Genomic DNA, 16,361 nt, shown 5'->3' with positions numbered 1-16,361 from the left:
CGGGTCCTCCCAGGGTCATTTCCAGGCCCGTCCCAAACCCGGTTTTAAAATGTAGTTTTAATAGGATGCAGGGACAGTGGAGGCGGCGGCCGCTGGAAAGAGGGTGTGTTACTCACAGATCCTGGGAGGTGGACACACGGGCCATGGGGGACGCGCCGGGCTGGGTCGGGAGGCAGCAGACCCCGGGGGCAATGGGGCCAAGAGCCTTCCCTGTGATTTTTGTGCGATGGGACCTGCTGATGAGTGGCTAGTCTGGATACTGGGGCGCTGGGGCTGTCCCTGGGCTGGCCAGGGCAGGTGGGTCACGGCTGGAGAGCGAGAGCTCGGGAAGGCAGGCCGGGGCGAGGGCTCTGTGCGGGCTGGTTTGCGTCTGAGAGTTGTCCTCTGGGCCAGTCCTGTGCTGTCAGAAGTGACTTGCCCGGGGAGGGGCAGACGTCCAGGTGTTGGCAAGGCCCCAGACGCCAGGGTGTCAGAAATACAGAAGATAGGAACGCGGGCTTGCTCGAGATGGAACCTGGCTTCAGGGCCCAGCTTTGGAGAGTCAGGGCCCAGCTTTGGAGAGTCCTCCGAGCTGGGTTCGCCCTCCTCCCACTCTCCACCAACGGAGGCCGCCCGCCAGAGTCCCTTTCCTGTCTGGCGCCTGTGACGGTCTGGCACTTGGCCACCGTGAGATGAAACATCCGTGTGCTGGGGGTTGGGGGGATCCTAGTGGTCACTGCCCACGGCGTGGACTCCAGCCGTGATTTCTGGTCCCCACGTGAGCCAGTTCCATGCCTGAGACCCCGAGCACGGCTTCCAAGCATGTGGGCACTGAAGCCACCAGATCTCTTGATCCCAGGGCCCCAGCCCCCTGGTGCTGTTTCAGCTTGGAGGCCATGGTGAGGGCTCCCAGGGCTTAGCATCCTCTAACTGTGGCGCCCATCAGGGTCGTGCCCTGCCCGCAGCTGGTTTCTTTTCCACAACGTCCTGGGTGGCTTGTTCCCTCCCTATCAGAGGGTCTCGATGATCTGGATGGTCCCTGCCTCACCCAACCCCACTGCCTGGTCGGCTGTGGCCCAGACTGGCCGTGATGTGTGGAGGTGGGCACTATACAGAGGTCAGCAGGCCAGACCGTCCTCCTCCGAGATTCTCGCCACGCAGTCAGTCCCTGCTGTCCTGATCGGCCTTATCGGCCCCATCTTTCACACTTGGAGCCTCCGCAGCGGATGCCTGCTGGCCGCCATGACTCAGACCAGGTGATGCGCCCAGAGCGGGGGCCGGAGGGGGCGGTGGGGTAACCTGCCCAAGGCCGCAGCGGAGTCCCCCCCCCCCCGCCCCGCCCTCGCCACCGCCTCCCAGCTTGTGAGTGGAAGCGACCCCCGATGGGACACACATTGCGGGGGGGAGGAAACAGGAGGCAGGTTTTGCCAGAGCGAGCGGGAGAAGCACCGCGGAGCTCTGCGGTGTGCAGTTCTCCGCCTCAGGTCTGTCCCTCAGCCTCACGCCCTGGCGTGGACACGGCTCCGTCCCGGCCGCCTGGCTCTGCACCCTTGGAGGGGTCCTGCGCACCCGCAGCCAGGCCTGCTCACGGTCCAGAGGTGGTTTCGTCCGCTTCCCCGACGTGGCCAGGCCAGGTGCTGACGGGTGAAGGGAGGCTGTCCTGATCCCGCACCTGCCACCTGCCCAGCGCCTGGGCACGCCCTCCCCTGAAGGCCGACCCTGGAAGCGCGGGTTTTTGTAGGCAGCTCAACACCGACCACAGACTGTGACCCTAACTACTCAGCTGGGCGGCAGTGGGATATTTGAGGAAATAGGAGAAAGTGACAAACACCCAGACACAGTCCCACAACCCGAGAACATCAGGGGGAGGGGGGAATGGCTCATGCTCTTCTGTGCGGCCTGCGGGTTTGGCTGTGTTGGGTTACGGGAGGCGGAGCACTCTGGAGACGGTGGCTGCCCCCCGTCTGGGGAGGAGCGGCCCTGGGGTCCCACGCACCCTCATGCAGGCTGTGCCGCTGTGTGACCAGCTCTGGGGGCACCTCGATCCCTCCTTCTCTCCCTCTCTGATCTCCTCTGACCGTGTTTCGGGGAGGAGGAGGGGTTTCCCGCTCCTGTTGTCAGTCCCGTGTTCTTGACCTGGGAGTTAGCCACGCCCCTGCCACCCTCCCCCTCGCCTGGCCACACCTCTGCCCCCTTCTCTCCTGGCCATGCCCCGGTCACAGTCCTCCTCACCCAGCCCTGCCCCAATCACTGTCTTAGTCCTCGTCTGCTGAGTCGTGGCCGTCATCGTCACAGAAATAATAAGTGACAGCCCTTCACGTTGCTTGCAGACCTTCCTATAGGTCTCCTCTAATTTCCTCAAGAATTCCTTTTCTTTTTTTTTTTTTTTTAAGGTTTGGTTTATTTATTTGAGAGCGAGCGATCACGAGCAGGGGTGAGGGGTAGAGGGAGAAGCAGACTCCCCACCAAGCAGGGAGCCCGCATGTCATACATGCTCCTGAACACGGTTGGCTGAAGGAGTTAGCTTTTAGGTGGCATGGACCCCGGGCTCAAAGTCAGGGTCTCCCCCGTGCCCTGGGATGCCCACCCTGTCTGGGGGAGCCTGGGACTCCCGTGAGCCCAGGTGTCAAGGGGGAGCCTCTGCAGGGAGGGGCAGTTCTAACCAGAGCAGGGGGAGGCTTCGTGCGGAGTGGAGCATCGAGGCCTGGCTGCCGCGAGAGGCTCGTGCTATCTCAGGTGGGGGATGGTGGTGTCGCTGGCCTCGTGGGGCGGGGCCGTCATGTGCGCCCGGGGACGGCATGCCCATGGTGCTTGGACGCGGCACAGCACAGCCTGCGGCCATCGGTATGGGAACCGCAGAGCCGTGGCTGAGCCTGTCCCTGGATGTAGAAGCCACAGTTACCGCCATTTTTACAGATGAGCCCCCCTCCTCTGGGTCGGAGAGTCTGGGGTCCCCCAGCCGCCAGGTGGAGGGGTCAGAGCTTGCCGGCACACCTGCCTCCAGCTCCCACTCCATACTGACCTGGGGCGGCAGGTCCGTACCCCATGCCCCTGCCCCGCCCAGATGAGCCAGGAGGCCTTCAGGGAGGTAATCCGTGCATCCTTTTGCCGGGGGCCTGCAGCGGGATGGAGGCCCAAGTTGTCCCAAGTGCCTTGCACAACCTGGGGCACCTCTGAGCTTGCTGCCCCCTTAGGCTAGTACATGTGTCCCAGCAGGTGTCCAGCAGGTGGCAGTAACGTGCTGGAAGGAAAGCTTTTGCTTTTCCCTCATTTCCACCAAATTACAGGGTTGGCTCTTGATGGGCCGGGGTTTAGCATAGCTGGGATGAGCCCCTGGTCTCACTGGGAAACTTCTCCAAACACGTACGCCCAGGAGATTTGCAGGCAATAGGTGTGGAGTGGAGCCCCCCACTCACGCATGTCTGCAGGAGCCCCTCATGGAGATGGTCAGGAGACAGGAGTGTAAGGGGTGCTGTGTGTCAGGTCTCGGCTCTCCGGCCTCTGGCAGCCCTTTCAAGCTATCTCTTGAAGGCCAGGATCCCCAGCCCCCATTTCAAGAGGAAATGGTTAGCATAGTTTATCTTGGGGCTGGACGAATTTCTTACTTTGGTGAGCTTTGAGGTCTTTGTGTCAAACGAGGATTAGTTTCTCTATGTTGTAAAGGACTCTCAGTTTCAAACTCGGGAATTTGCTGGAACACCAGAGAACCCCGCATACCTTCACTCAGAGACCACGTTCAAGTTTTGTCCCTCGTCCCAGTAATGTCCCTTATACTGAAAGGATCCCGTCCGGGACCCTACACTGAAACCTTCCAGTGTAGGGGTCCCCTGCAAAGACTACGGGGCAGTGAGCTTGGAGATTGTCTCTCAATCTGGGTTGGGTCAGTATTTCTTCGTGATGGGGTCCGGAGTGTGCATTTTGGTGGGAATATTGTTGGAGTGATCACGTAGGAATATCGCATTCCTGGCATCCTGTTGGGGGGCACGTGGTGACCCCCACCTGTTACCAGTGATGTTCACTCTGACGGCCTGGCCAGGTGCAGTCTCCCAGGCTTCTGTCTTTCCTTCTGTAATTGGGAGTCTGGGGGGGTCTCTGAGGCTGTTACGTCCCTTTCCTCATTCCCCGTTCGTGGGTGAGCCTGGCTGGCCCCCACTGGTGTTTCTTGCTGCAGAAATGGGGGGTTTCTTCTGCCCCCATCCTCTGGGGAGAGCCGATGAGTCCAGGCTCCTTTGATTTCAGGAACAGAAATCTCAGCTCAAACTGGTATGAGGGGAAATAAAAGTTCTGCCCAGGCTTTGTGTCCTGAGGACCCCAGGCACGGCTGGAGCTTGGACAGTCTTGTCATGGGCTGTGGGGGCGTCGGTCCTTGGCTCTGTCCTGTGTCTGTCCACCCTCCCTCCCTCTCCTCTCCTGTGCCCCTGCTCCTCTGCTCCTAGCTGCTCTGGGGTTCTGCGGGTTTTCCACTGCTGCCCTCGAAGAGAGGGAGCTGTTAGCAGCTCCAACCGGTGTTGCAGCCTCAGGGCCTTGTGGGAACCCCGGCGGGCCCCCAGCCTGTGGCCTGGTGCCAGTGACAGAGGCCCGTGGGCTGTGCCTGCAGAAGCAGTGGGGCGGGGCAGCCCCCCGACCTCTGAGAGTGGGTTGGGGGCTCCACAGGAAGCGCAGGCACTGCTGCCACGGGAGGCGGAGGGCCGGTGGGTGAAAGCATCCGTATCCGGGTTAACCCTGGCTTCGAGATGGAGTGAGCCGGCTCCACAGAGGCAGGGCATGGTGACCGGGGGTTTCTGGGATTTCTGTTCAAGCTCATCCCAGTGACGGTTCTGGCATCTTCCCGGCCATCTTTCCTTGGTGAGGTGCCACGGTCCGCCCCTGTTATCCAGAAGGTGTGGTCGTGAGAGCTGCCCGCCCCGCCCCAGCTGGCTCGTTCCCTACCTGCCGTGGGCCTCAGTGGCCGCCACGGGCCTCAGCGGGCAGCCCCGGCCTGTGTGTCAGGACCCGCTTCCTGGCCTGCCCGTCTCCCATCCACGTTGTCACCACTCCCGGGGACCGTGGCCCTCCTGCCGTCAGTGCTGCCCATCGCTGGCCACATGCAGGCCTTTCCCAAGGTGGGGGGCTGCTTGGAACTGACCGCCCGCCCTGGGTTCTGGGCTGCTCTGGTGACCGCACAGTGTGCCCTGGACGCCAGCTGGAGCAGTCACAGCACGGGGTCTCCTGGCTCCCGGAGAGCTGCCGTCGGCAGGGCTGGCCTGGTGCTGGGCATCACGTGGGCCTTTTGGGGTCCCTTATTCTACGTGACTCTCACACTAACGTGGGGTTTGTGTCTATACGTGAAGACATGGGCTCACGGGGGAACGTTCTGGAAAACGGAAGGTTCACGACTTGGGTGCAGATGTCTACTTGATCCCAGAGCCCTGCTTGTTCAGGAACAGCACACGTGACCCCCTTGAGGGCCTCAGGGAGGGAGAGCTCTCACTGTGGGGCTGCCTGCCCCCCACCTCCATGACCCTGAGGGGCCGGTTTACCTTTTGTAGCAACAGTGGGGCCTGGCCTTCGCCTGGAGGCCGGGCTCGGGCTCCCTTCCCTGGGCACCGCAGACGCCGCACGCGCCCCTTCTGGCTGTTCTCATACCCCACCCCCGGGGGGGGAGGAGTTTCGACAAGCGGGGCCAGGGAGGGAGCGTCCTGGTTTGCGTTTGGTGGGGTTGGCCACAGAGACCAGGGGGAAGCCAACACGTGTGTCCCTGGGCATTGGGTCCCCAGATGCAAACAAAAGGAGCACGGGGGCCCTTTGCAGACCTGCCTCCGGGAGCCCAGACTAAGTCCTCGGTCCCGCCCTGGCGGCCCCCCGAGACTCAGGACGCTGTGGGCGTCCCACCGTTGGGGCCCTGGTCTGACACGGGGGTGGGCTGGCTCGGCCTCTGTGGGTTCTGGGGAAGCGGCCAAGCACACGTGGAGCTTGGAGACTCGCGTGTGCTGCCCGCTGACCGCGCGGACTCCCGTTCCAGGCCTGCAGGTACGGCCACGTGCAGCACCTGGAGCACCTGCTCTTCTACGGGGCGGACATGGCGGCCCAGAATGCCTCGGGGAACACAGCCCTGCACATCTGCGCTCTCTACAACCAGGTCAGTGGGGGCATGCGGGTGGGCGCGCTCCCCCAACACCCTGCCTGGCCGTGTGGGAGCCGGGGCTGGGACTGTGCCGAGGGCCCTGCAGGGTGCAGGTTCCCTCACGGAGCCCCACAGACGGTCCCAGAGGCTAGAGGCCAAGGTCAGGGTGCAGGCAGGTTCTGCTCTCAGGGAAAGGTCTTTTCTGGCTGCGGATCGCCCCTTCTGTCTGTCCTTGCATGCTGCGGAGAGACCAACAGCACCTTGCGGTCTCTCCTGACAAGGGCGCTGTCCCGTCAGGTCAGGGCCCCACCCTCACGACCTCACTGGACCCTCAACCCCTCCTCAAGGCCCATTTCCAAAATCGCTTGCCTTGGGGGTTCAGCCTTCCCACGGGAATCTCAGGGGCCACCTCCAGCCCCAGCGAGCTGCCATCTTCAGCTTCTTCCTCGAGAGTCGTTACCCCGTTGTAGCAGAGAGGAAGCCGAGTCGCGGGGAGGAGAAGGGAGCCGTCCCAGAGCCAGAGCTGAGCTGGAAGCCCCAGTCTGCGCCCCTCCTGGGCCACCCCACCACGCTGTCCACCCCCAGAAGCGAGCTGGGGAGCTGGGGGTCCCCTGGTTCCCGCCATCCCCGGCTGCACGTGCAGATTCTGTCCACCCCAGAGTGGGTGCGTGCAGGGATGTGCAGGGCAGAGGGGCACGGGCGTGGCCGACGAGCCCCAGGGAGGGTTCCGGCACCCCGCCAGCCTTGCCCAGGACCAGCGTGCGGCAGAGGCAAATTGCCACCGTGCGTGTGCAGACACGCTCCCGAAGCACTTTTCTCCTCAGCTGCGGTGACACACACGACAGAAGCACACACGATTTTAACCACTTTCACAACGTAGTTCACTGCCATGAAGCACATTCGTGTTGCTCTGCGACCAGCGGTGCTTTCCTTCTCGGACTTCCCACGTTCCCGGAGGGCACTGTCCTGAGAAACACGGAGGCCTTCCCCCTCGCAGCCCCGGCTCCTGCTGTCCACCTTCTGTCCCCCTCTAGGGACCACATCGGAGTGGGTTCCTGTGGCATTTGTCCTTTTGTGCCAAGGCAAGCTGGAGATGAGCTTGTTTTGGTGCGCCCTGACCCGTGGGATATGACCCCCCCCCCCCCCCCCCGCCTCCCGGAGTGTGAATCCCCAGTGGCTGGGGAGCACGGTGTGAGCATCCGGCTGGTCCCGCCGAGAGGCACAGCGGTGGGGCAGAGGATGGTGGGGAGGCTCGGGGAGGCTGTGGGAAGGGCCCGGGGCTCCCTGGAGGTGGTGGGTTTCAGGATCTGCTCGGGGCGTGGGCGGGGAGAAGGGACGGTCAGCGTCCTTGAGGCTCCAGGTCAAGGTAACTCCCCGATGCCAACATCAAAGGTGTTCTCTGCTCCAACTTTCTTTTCTTCTTGTCCCTGATTTCAAGGAGTCTGGAGGGTGGTGGGAGCTGGACACTATACTGAGCAGCTGAGCAGAAGGTGGGGGGCTCCCCTCACTGGACGAACAGAGGGGAGATCTTCCTGGGGGTCCCCAAGCCATGTGCACTTTGCCTGTCTTCTCTGCAGTCGGCATCCTCTTTCTAAAACAAAGCGCTGATGCTACCTTTTTGGGTGAAATCTTCAGCCTTTGTCTACACCTGAGTCCTTTCCCTGGCCCTTCCCAGACTAGATCCTTCCAGCCATGAGACCTTCTTTGCTGTAAATTCTTTGCCATAGAAAACTCCTATGCATCCTTCAAGACCCAACTCAGACATCCCACCCTTAGTCAAGCCTCCTCTCAATGAGCTCCCGAGAGCATCAGCTGTATTGTTAGCTCTGCAGCCCTTCACGAGATAACGAGGGTGAAGTGCCGTTATTAGGCCGTGTCCGCTTTCCCTGCGGGCACCCTGTCCCCCAGACCCGGCTTCTCAGAGGCATAGATTGCCATCTCTTCGGGTCTCTTCTGAGGCTGGCACAGCAGAGCAGCTCCGCCCGAGGGGGTTGGGGGAGCGTTTCAGCAGAGCTCCTGCTTCCTCCTTAACGCGAGTGTATCGGTGGGGTTTGCGCGCAGCTGGGGCGGTGGGAGCTGCATGGCGTTTGGGGGTATTTTGGTGGGTTTGTGAACTTGGAGAGACCTAGCCGGGCTTCATTCGGAAAGCACGCATCGTGAGACTTGGCTTTGGCTGGTAAAACATCTGTGCCGACATGCGCTAATTGCTGCTTTAGAGGAACGTTCCTTAATTTTCCCCAGTAGATTTCAAGCATAATTTATCATGAATGAAAGAAAAAAACAGGAAAGAATGTTTTCTGTCACTTGAAATAATTGTGGACAAGACGGTCTTTGTGAGCATTGGTGAGATTATTTTGTTCAGAAAGGTTCAGACCACTCGGTAGTCCGTATTCTGGCTTGGTGACGGGCAGGTGTGACGGGCAGGGCGCCGCCTGTCGCCCGCCCTGTCGCCCCCTCGGCTGGCGGCTTCGGGAACACCCTCCCCCATGTGCCTTCGGAGTATTTTTCTCCTAGGTATTTTCGTTTAGGAGCAGACATTTCCTGTAAAGGGCCGCTTATTATTTTTGACTTTGTGGCCCACGTGGGCTTGTCCGGGTCACGCCGCTCTGCCACTGCAGCGTGAGCTCAGCCACAGACAGCACCGAGGTGAGTGAGGGTGACTGTGTGCCAGCAGGACTGTATCTGTAAAGCAGGCAGTGAGCTGAGTTAGGCCGCGGGCCATACTCGGCCGAGGCTGGGTGGGGAAGACTGTGTCTGCATCCACCCTGGCCACATGGGGACAGACTCCCCACTCCACGGCTGGGCAACTTGCTCCGCCTGTGCCAGCAAGCGTAGGCAGGGCAGAGCTGTCCCCTCTCTCCAGGGTCCTGGGATCTGCCTGCTGCTTCTCTGGGCTGTGTGGCCGTCCTCTGCAGCATGGTGAACAACACAGTAAGGTCGGGGTCTAGGCCACAGGGAGCCCTGTCTTCTCCACGTCCAGCATACACTGCCCATTGTCCCTAGCCAGAGCCCTGTCCTCCCACGCCACCCATGGGTGCAGCTCCTCCTTTGTGCACGTGTGCGGCATGCGGCAGCAGCAGGCCAGGCTCCACGCCGACCGGAGGAATCCCTTTGCAACTTCCGGAGGAAGGGATGTCGGAAGGCACACGTACAGGGCCCTCTGGGAGATCCTCGTGAGAAAGGCACTGCTCCAGGGGTGGGGATGCAGCGCGGTGAAGTCAGAGCAGGATTCGGGGGGAGGAACAGCAGTAGGCAGGTGGGCTTGCAGCGCCGGGATGCGTGACAGTCGGGCTCCGTGTGGCTGAGACTGTGACCTTGCTGTGTTGTCTGGGACGAACTCTGGGACAGTGAATTCTCCCATCTGTACCGTAGGCATGATTCTACCTAACTGCCAGCGCTGCTGAGAGGCTTAAAATAGAAAACAAACATACGGTGTGTCTGCCACACGGTGCATGCTTGGTAAAGGGTGGCAGTAATGGTGGTCGTGGTGGTAGTGATAATGGTGGTGATGGTGATGATGATGGTGGTGGTGTTGGTGGTTATGGTGATGATGATGGTAGGATGGTGCTGGTGGTGATAGTCATGGTGATGGTGGTGATGGTGTTGGTGGTGATGGTGGTGATGGTGTTGATGGTGATGGTAGTAATGGTCATGGTGGTGTTGATGATGATGATGGCGGTGGTGGTGATGATGGTTATGGTGATGATGATGGTAGGATGGTGCTGATGGTCATGGTGGTGTTGATGGTGATGATGTTGGGGATGGTGCTGGTGATGTTGGGGATGATGTTGGTGGTGGCGGTGATGATGACGGTGATGATGGTGCTGATGGTGTTGGTGGTGATGGTTATGGTGATGATGTTGGGGATGGTGCTGGTGATGTTGGGGATGATGTTGGTGATGATGATGATGATGTTGGGGATGGTGTTGGTGATGATGATGTGAGGATGGTGCTGATGGTGATGGTAGTGATGGTTATGATGTTGATAATGATGATGGTGGTGCTGGTGCTGATGGTGTTGGTGGTGATGGTCATGGTTCCGGTGCTGATGGTGGTGATGGTCCTGCTTCTGCTAATTTACCTTGCCATGCCCCTCCTTGTTAAATCTAAGAGCAGCCAGGTTAATGGATTTGATGCATGTGTATTTTATTAGTTTTAGGCGGGCCTCATCTGCACATTTCTAATAAAATACACAGACCAGAATATTCCCTTCTCTTATGAAACCCGCTAATTAGGGCTTTGATTGTAAGCAGCAAATCGTGTCTAATCTGCCAGGGCTCTCATCCTCTCTCGGGCTTTTCTGGAGGCCAAGAGGGGGGAGGCAGCCCAGTGTTTGTTTTTCTGGCTTGGATAATGAAGGAAGGGAGGGAGTCTTACATCTCAAAGGTTAGTGGGCCTGGCCGCTTTGTGGGGAGGATGAGAAACAAACCCTGCTCCTGGTACCAGCGAGGCCCAAGGTAAGAAGAGACAGGCTGCGTCGCTGTGGTCCTTCTCATGTCAGCGGAGCACCTGTCAGCATGGGGGCTGCCTCCCCAAGGCCATCAGGGGTCATCATCCTCGGGAGCACTGGAGGGTGCGTCTTGTGGAAGGAGACCATCCACATGGTCTTCCCTATAGATCCACGGGGAGCCTTCGGCGGCTGCTGTTGGTTGACATTCTCTCCTGTGGGTCAGGAGGTGGAGGCTGGGCTTCCAACCTGCCCTGTGTCTTTGCCCCAAGGCTATGGGGACACATTCCGTGACCTTTGGCTGGGGTGGGGACAGGGCTCCTATCGGCGCAGTTTAGGCATAGGAGCCGTGGTCCAGAGCGCCATCGGGTGTGGCCCTCAGGGGCAGCTCCTCCGCATGCCGGCTTCCGGCCGCTCCGGTGACGTCCGTCTTCCCGCCCCTGCCTTGCCTCAGCATGTCACCTCTCCGTAGATTTCCGTCTGCCACACAGGCACGCATTGGGACAGTGCAAACTGGAAATGAGCTCCCAACTAATCGGGAAGATTTGGTAAATCGTGTTGGGGTGTCACCTCCATGCCATAGAGATGAAAGCCCCGGTGGGATGTGGAAATCCAGCCTGAAAACCCGGGCTCTGTCCATGACGGGGCCGTTCTGAGCAAGCCCGTAGCCCGCATCCCGCATCTCTTCACCCGCATCTCCCGTCTCCTCCTCTGTCTGCCCATTTGCTTGTGTCCAGACCCCACTGACCTCCCCTGGGGCCTCCCGCAAGCTTTCCCCGCCTGCCACCCCGTCAGGCTTCCTCCCTCCTGCTTGGGGCAGCCCCCCACGGCCCACATTCTCTCCCACGGTGACCTCCAGCAGGTCTGCCTGTGGCCTTGGCACCTTCTAGAAAACACCTCAAACAGCTTTGCCAATGGGGCCCCTGCCGGACCAACAAGCCTTGTAGAAACCACGTACGTGGTTCCCCCACACCGTGTGAGGAGCCCCTTCCCTCCGCAGCTTCCTGGAGTCCGGGCTCCGGTCCTGCCCCTCACGGTCCGTCTGTCCCAGGGATCCCGGCTCCTCCTGCCCCTCCTGCCCTCGCCAGGGCCACACACGGCCACCCTCACCCCCGACTGGCCGTCCCTCCCGCTTGTCTCTCTCTGATGCGCCTTCCGCAGACCCCAGAGTGACGTTGCACCCTGCAGAGGGGAGCGCCCCCACACTGCTCCGAGGGCCCCTGCCGCCTGCAGCCTGCACCAGGGCCCTGGCTGTTCCCTCTGCTGGGAACACATCCTCCAGTTGTCACTGGCTTGGGCAGGCTTCTGGACCCGCTCCTGGGGGAGTGGGGGCTCCCCTGACCACCTGCCCTCCCTCTCTGGCGCATGTTGGCTCGGTGTCCCTGGGGCCAGAGTGGTACCCTGCCTGGCTGTCGTTGCGTCCCGACTAGCCGTGTGCGTGAATGAATGTGCTTTCGGGTCTGCGTCTTCACGTGGTGCGTCTGGGCTCCTGCAGGAGGTGGCGACCCAGTGGCATGGCCACCTGGCTGGGGACGGGGCAAGCCTGGGGATCCTCATGGAGCAGGGAGGCTGGGGTTGTTCTCTTAGTGTCTCTGGAAATGTTGCCAAGAAAATAATTGGCAGCGGGAACGGTACTCTTCCTGACGCTTTGGCTCTCGAAATGGAAAATGCAGACTCTTCTCCATCTATACTAGACTGGCTTGTATAAGCGGATGGAGACACAGTTCCACGTGTCACAGATGAGGCTCCTCTGGGAGCATCTTGGTGGCCGGCAGCCGCACGGGACACAGCCAGCGCCCCCACGGCCCCTGCTCTGGGGTCAGTGTTGTCTCGTGCTCCCTTTCCGAAGCCGTGGTTTTCCATGTAACCTTTCTGGAGCTCCGCTGCCTTGTCTGCATGATGGGCCTCCTGTCTACTCCTAGCGGGAACGCTGGATGGCAGCGCACACATGCCTACACTCACATACACACGTGTCCACACGTGCCTACGCACATGCCTGCGCACATGTGCCTACACACACACGCCCACAGACACATGCGCAGGCTCACCTGTACACCCACCCCTGCACACATGTGCACCCACACCTGCCCTCCCCACACGTGTGGATGCACACATGCCTGCATACACAAGTGTTACATACAAGTGTTACACACGTGCGCCCACACATGCCTACCCACACCCGCCCCAAACATGCATACTCACAGGGCTACACACACACCCGCACCCATGCATACACACATTCCTACACAAAAGGGCCTATCCACACTTCTGCATGCACATGTGCACACACACACACACTTGCACACACACGTGTGCCCACACAAGGTATGATTGTTACCAAGCCAAGCAAACCATCTGCCGTTTAAGTTTGAGATAGCTCTGGGACGTGATCGCACGTGGAGTCTGGTCATCCTGAGAGTGACGGACCGTGTCCCGGGCTCGTGAACGTCTGCCCCTGTGGGGAGGCCCCAGCCGGGGACCCGCCGGGGAGGGCAGGAATGGCGGCGTCTGGCGAGAATTTATTCTTGCGTTTCTGATGGGACTTTCCGGCGGGCGTCATCCCTGGGCTGTACAGAACGCTGGTGAGGGCTTGCAGAAGCGGGGTCCTGCGGGGCTCTGGGGCCCCGGTTCCAAGCGGCCGGACCGCTCCTCGGAATGGCAGCTGGGGGCTTAGCGGCTGCCCACTCCCCGCCATGAGGCTTTGAAAACGGAAGCGAAGTTACGCCGTGTTATTGTTCTGAGACTTTCTACCTGGAAAGTCTGTGTTTCCTGCTTGGAAGTTCTTGTATTTCTTTGCAGGTTTGTGGATCTCCCTTGTTTTTCCCTACAGCCTTCTAGATGAAGAATGTTCTAGAATGCATTCCCACTGTCCTTTCTGTCAGAACAATAATGCTGCCTCCAGGTTTTCCCTTTCTTCTTGTGTTTTCCTTCTAGTATGTGCCGCCGCATATTTTCTCCACATGCACAGGACGTTGCTCTTTGGCCCACGGTCTCACAGAGCCGGGTGCCCGGGTTAGACGTGCTCATGGATTCCGCCAGGTCGTCCAGAGAGTTTGCGAGAGTTAAACCTCACCCAGTAGGGAGCAGGGCCCTTCGCCCTCCTCTTCACCGCCGCGATGACCAGAGGTGCCCCTGGGGACCTCACACGGGCATGTCCCTAGTTCCCTGGGCGATCAGCCTCTGAGCCGGTCCGGTGGAGCCCGTCTGTGCCCCGACCCACAAACAGGTTTCTCTCTTCCGTCCGCAGGACAGCTGTGCCCGAGTGCTGCTCTTCCGGGGCGGGAACAAGGAGCAGAAGAACTACAACAGCCAGACCCCGTTCCAGGTAAGGGGGCTCTCGGAGCCGGCGCCCCCGGGGTGCAGGGTTCCCCATGGAGCGGGTGCTGGGCACGAGGGGTCCTGGCTCGCTGGGGACGGCGCCTGCGCCCGTGGCACTGTCGTCCCTCCTTCGTGCTGGAGCTGTGGACACGTCTCGGTCTGCTGTTTGCCACGGTGTTTCGTCTTGGTGGGGGCTTGGAGGAGGCGGCTCCGGAAAGGCCTTCGTGACTCTGTCTTGGGAGGAGGCCTGTGGTCACCTGGCAGCCCCACGGAGCCTGTGGTCCCCGAGCGCTGGGGAGCAGCTCCGGCCCAGTGTCAGCACAGCGCCTCATGGGGCCGGCGCGAAGCTGCCGTCCTAGTTGTCTTTGAATTGCGGTAGAGTCCGGGTCCCATCATGGGGACACGGGGCTTATCTGATTTCGATGCAGCTGACCCGATAGTCTAGGGTGGAAACGAATTTCTTTGGCTAATGCGTTAAAGTTACAGCAATGCTCTCTGACCCTCCGGACTGTCCAGTGTTTCCACTTGACCGAGAATCCAAGTGTCATTTCTATTTGGAAGTAATTTTTGCATCTTCTTGAGCCAAGAGGGGTCTTTAATTTAGAGCTGACACGCGTGGATGGTTTTCCTAATATGCTTCCAAGGCATTACTAACAAGTATGGGTCTGATGTCTCGAGAACGGGCCAAACGTCTCATAACCGCCGTTCAACGTTTCGTTGGTTTGCCGTCACGGTGGCTGGACTGTGGTTTCAATCTCGTGAGTTTCAGGCAGAGCAAAACGGCTCATGATCGTGACTTTCTGGTATGTTCATGGGTCTGGAAAGTCTGTGGTTACTCTCCAGGGACATGTCCTCTGGGTCAGCGGTGACTAGAGGCGCCTGCTACTTCTTTATGGCCATGTCTACACCTTCGGGCTTTGCTGTGGCTCAGTGATGGTCTTGGTTTAAATATTTTTTTGCCACTAAATCATACATTTCTTTGGTCCTCTTTTATTTTTAAGTGAAAACATTGCTGAAATTGCTTAAAAAGGACAGCTAATGCCCTTCGACCCACAGGAAGCCCTTGGGTCATACAGAAGGGCCGTTTCTGACCCTCTGGGGCAATGCCCTGTGGCCCCCACTTGGCGCTCCACGAAAGCAGCTACGCAGGGCGTCCGGGACAGATGGCACATAGGTGGCCTTCCCCGTTGGTGCCCCGGCTAAACCGTCACCCCAGCCAGTAACCACCTGGCCGGGGGCCCCCTTCTGTGGGAGGTCTTCGTGCTCCCAGCGGGGATGCCGCACCCGCTCCAGCGCGAGGCCGTCCGTCTGTATTGGGATCATCGCTCAAGCGCCCAGATGGTTCTGGAAGGCAGTGACGCACAGTGCGGCTGAACGATGGGACCTTGTGGCCCGCGAGGTGTGCTCACGTCACAGGCAGCGTCTGAGCCCGGCCGCCTGCTCGGATGCGGGGAGCTGGTTCCGTCGCCCGTGTCTCCTGCCTTCCCGTGCTGCCGTGATGGGGAGATGGGGTCCAGCCCGTGGATCCCCGCCTGCGCCGTGCCCGCCTCTCCCCATTCACGACGCCCGCCTCCCCGATACGGAGGAGGAGTCCCTCCCTGTCGAGCGTGCGGGAACGCTGGCTCACCGTGTCGTTGAAGAGGGTCAGACGGCTCCGGGCAAAACGCTCGGGCTCCTCGGCTGCCGTTCCAAGAAATCTGGGACCATCTCACGAGTTCATCTGGCCAAGCATTTCCTTCATGGCTTCACCCAGACGCTGAAGCAGCAGCATCAACAACACGTCAGGACCGGAGAGAAAATGCTGATATGCAACCCCAGCCTCCCAGTGCAACCGAGTCAGAAAGTCAAGGGCACGGCTTTGTGCTCTGGGTTCTGAGAAGCCGTCTAGGAATCCTGGTGCCTGCGGGGGTTGTAGGAAGAAGGAAGAGGAGAGGAGAGGCTCCTACACGGTTCCTTGGGTGTGTATGAGGCAGTGATGCCGATGGCGAGAGGCGCCTTGGTCAGCTCGAGCGGCCTCCGCAGAACGCAGGCTGTGCGGCGTAAGCAACGGACATTTATGTCTCGCAGTTTTGGAGGGTAGAAGTCTAAGGTCTAGGTGCCAACAAATGTAGCTTCTGATGAGGCCTCTCGTCCTGGCTAGCAGACGGCGAACGACCACTGGCTTTTCTTTCCTCCGAGCGTACAGGGCGCGGGGCTTCCTCCGCCTCATCCTCTCCTCCTGGAAACTGTTCCGTCTGTTGGGGCCCCACCCTTCTGGCCACACTTAACCCTCGTCACCGCCCAAAAGCCCTATCTCCAAATACCAACATACTGGGGGTTAAGATTTCACAAACTGAATTTCGTGGGGAGAAAATTCAACCTATAAAGCGATGATGTTGATGATGGTCACGGTGATGACAATGGTGGTGGCGGCGGTGGTGGCGGCGGTGGTGGCGGTGAGGACGAATCCTTCCTGTTGCCCAGAAGTTTAAAGCTCACAAATGCTCTTCTGGATGTTCTCATTTGGTATTCAAC

The 16,361-nt window shown here is 59.9% G+C and overlaps 1 protein-coding gene across 10 annotated transcripts in view; it reads left to right on the top strand.

Annotated features, from left to right (window-relative positions):
* The window catches only part of SHANK2 (SH3 and multiple ankyrin repeat domains 2), a 453,117-nt gene that overhangs the window by 95,659 nt on the left and 341,097 nt on the right, over positions 1–16,361 (top strand). For all 10 annotated transcript variants that reach the window (XM_059150585.1, XM_059150583.1, XM_059150584.1 and 7 more), the window contains 2 exons: positions 5,981–6,097; positions 13,777–13,854. In XM_059150585.1, coding sequence (XP_059006568.1) covers positions 5,981–6,097; positions 13,777–13,854 — 195 coding nt within the window. The remainder of the gene's footprint in view (positions 1–5,980; positions 6,098–13,776; positions 13,855–16,361) is intronic.

The sequence above is a fragment of the Mustela lutreola genome, chromosome 1 (genome assembly GCF_030435805.1).
Source record: "Mustela lutreola isolate mMusLut2 chromosome 1, mMusLut2.pri, whole genome shotgun sequence".
NCBI classification, from domain to species: domain Eukaryota; kingdom Metazoa; phylum Chordata; class Mammalia; order Carnivora; family Mustelidae; genus Mustela; species Mustela lutreola.
Note: the sequence above shows the minus strand (reverse complement) of the source record. Positions and strands in the feature narration are given on the sequence as shown.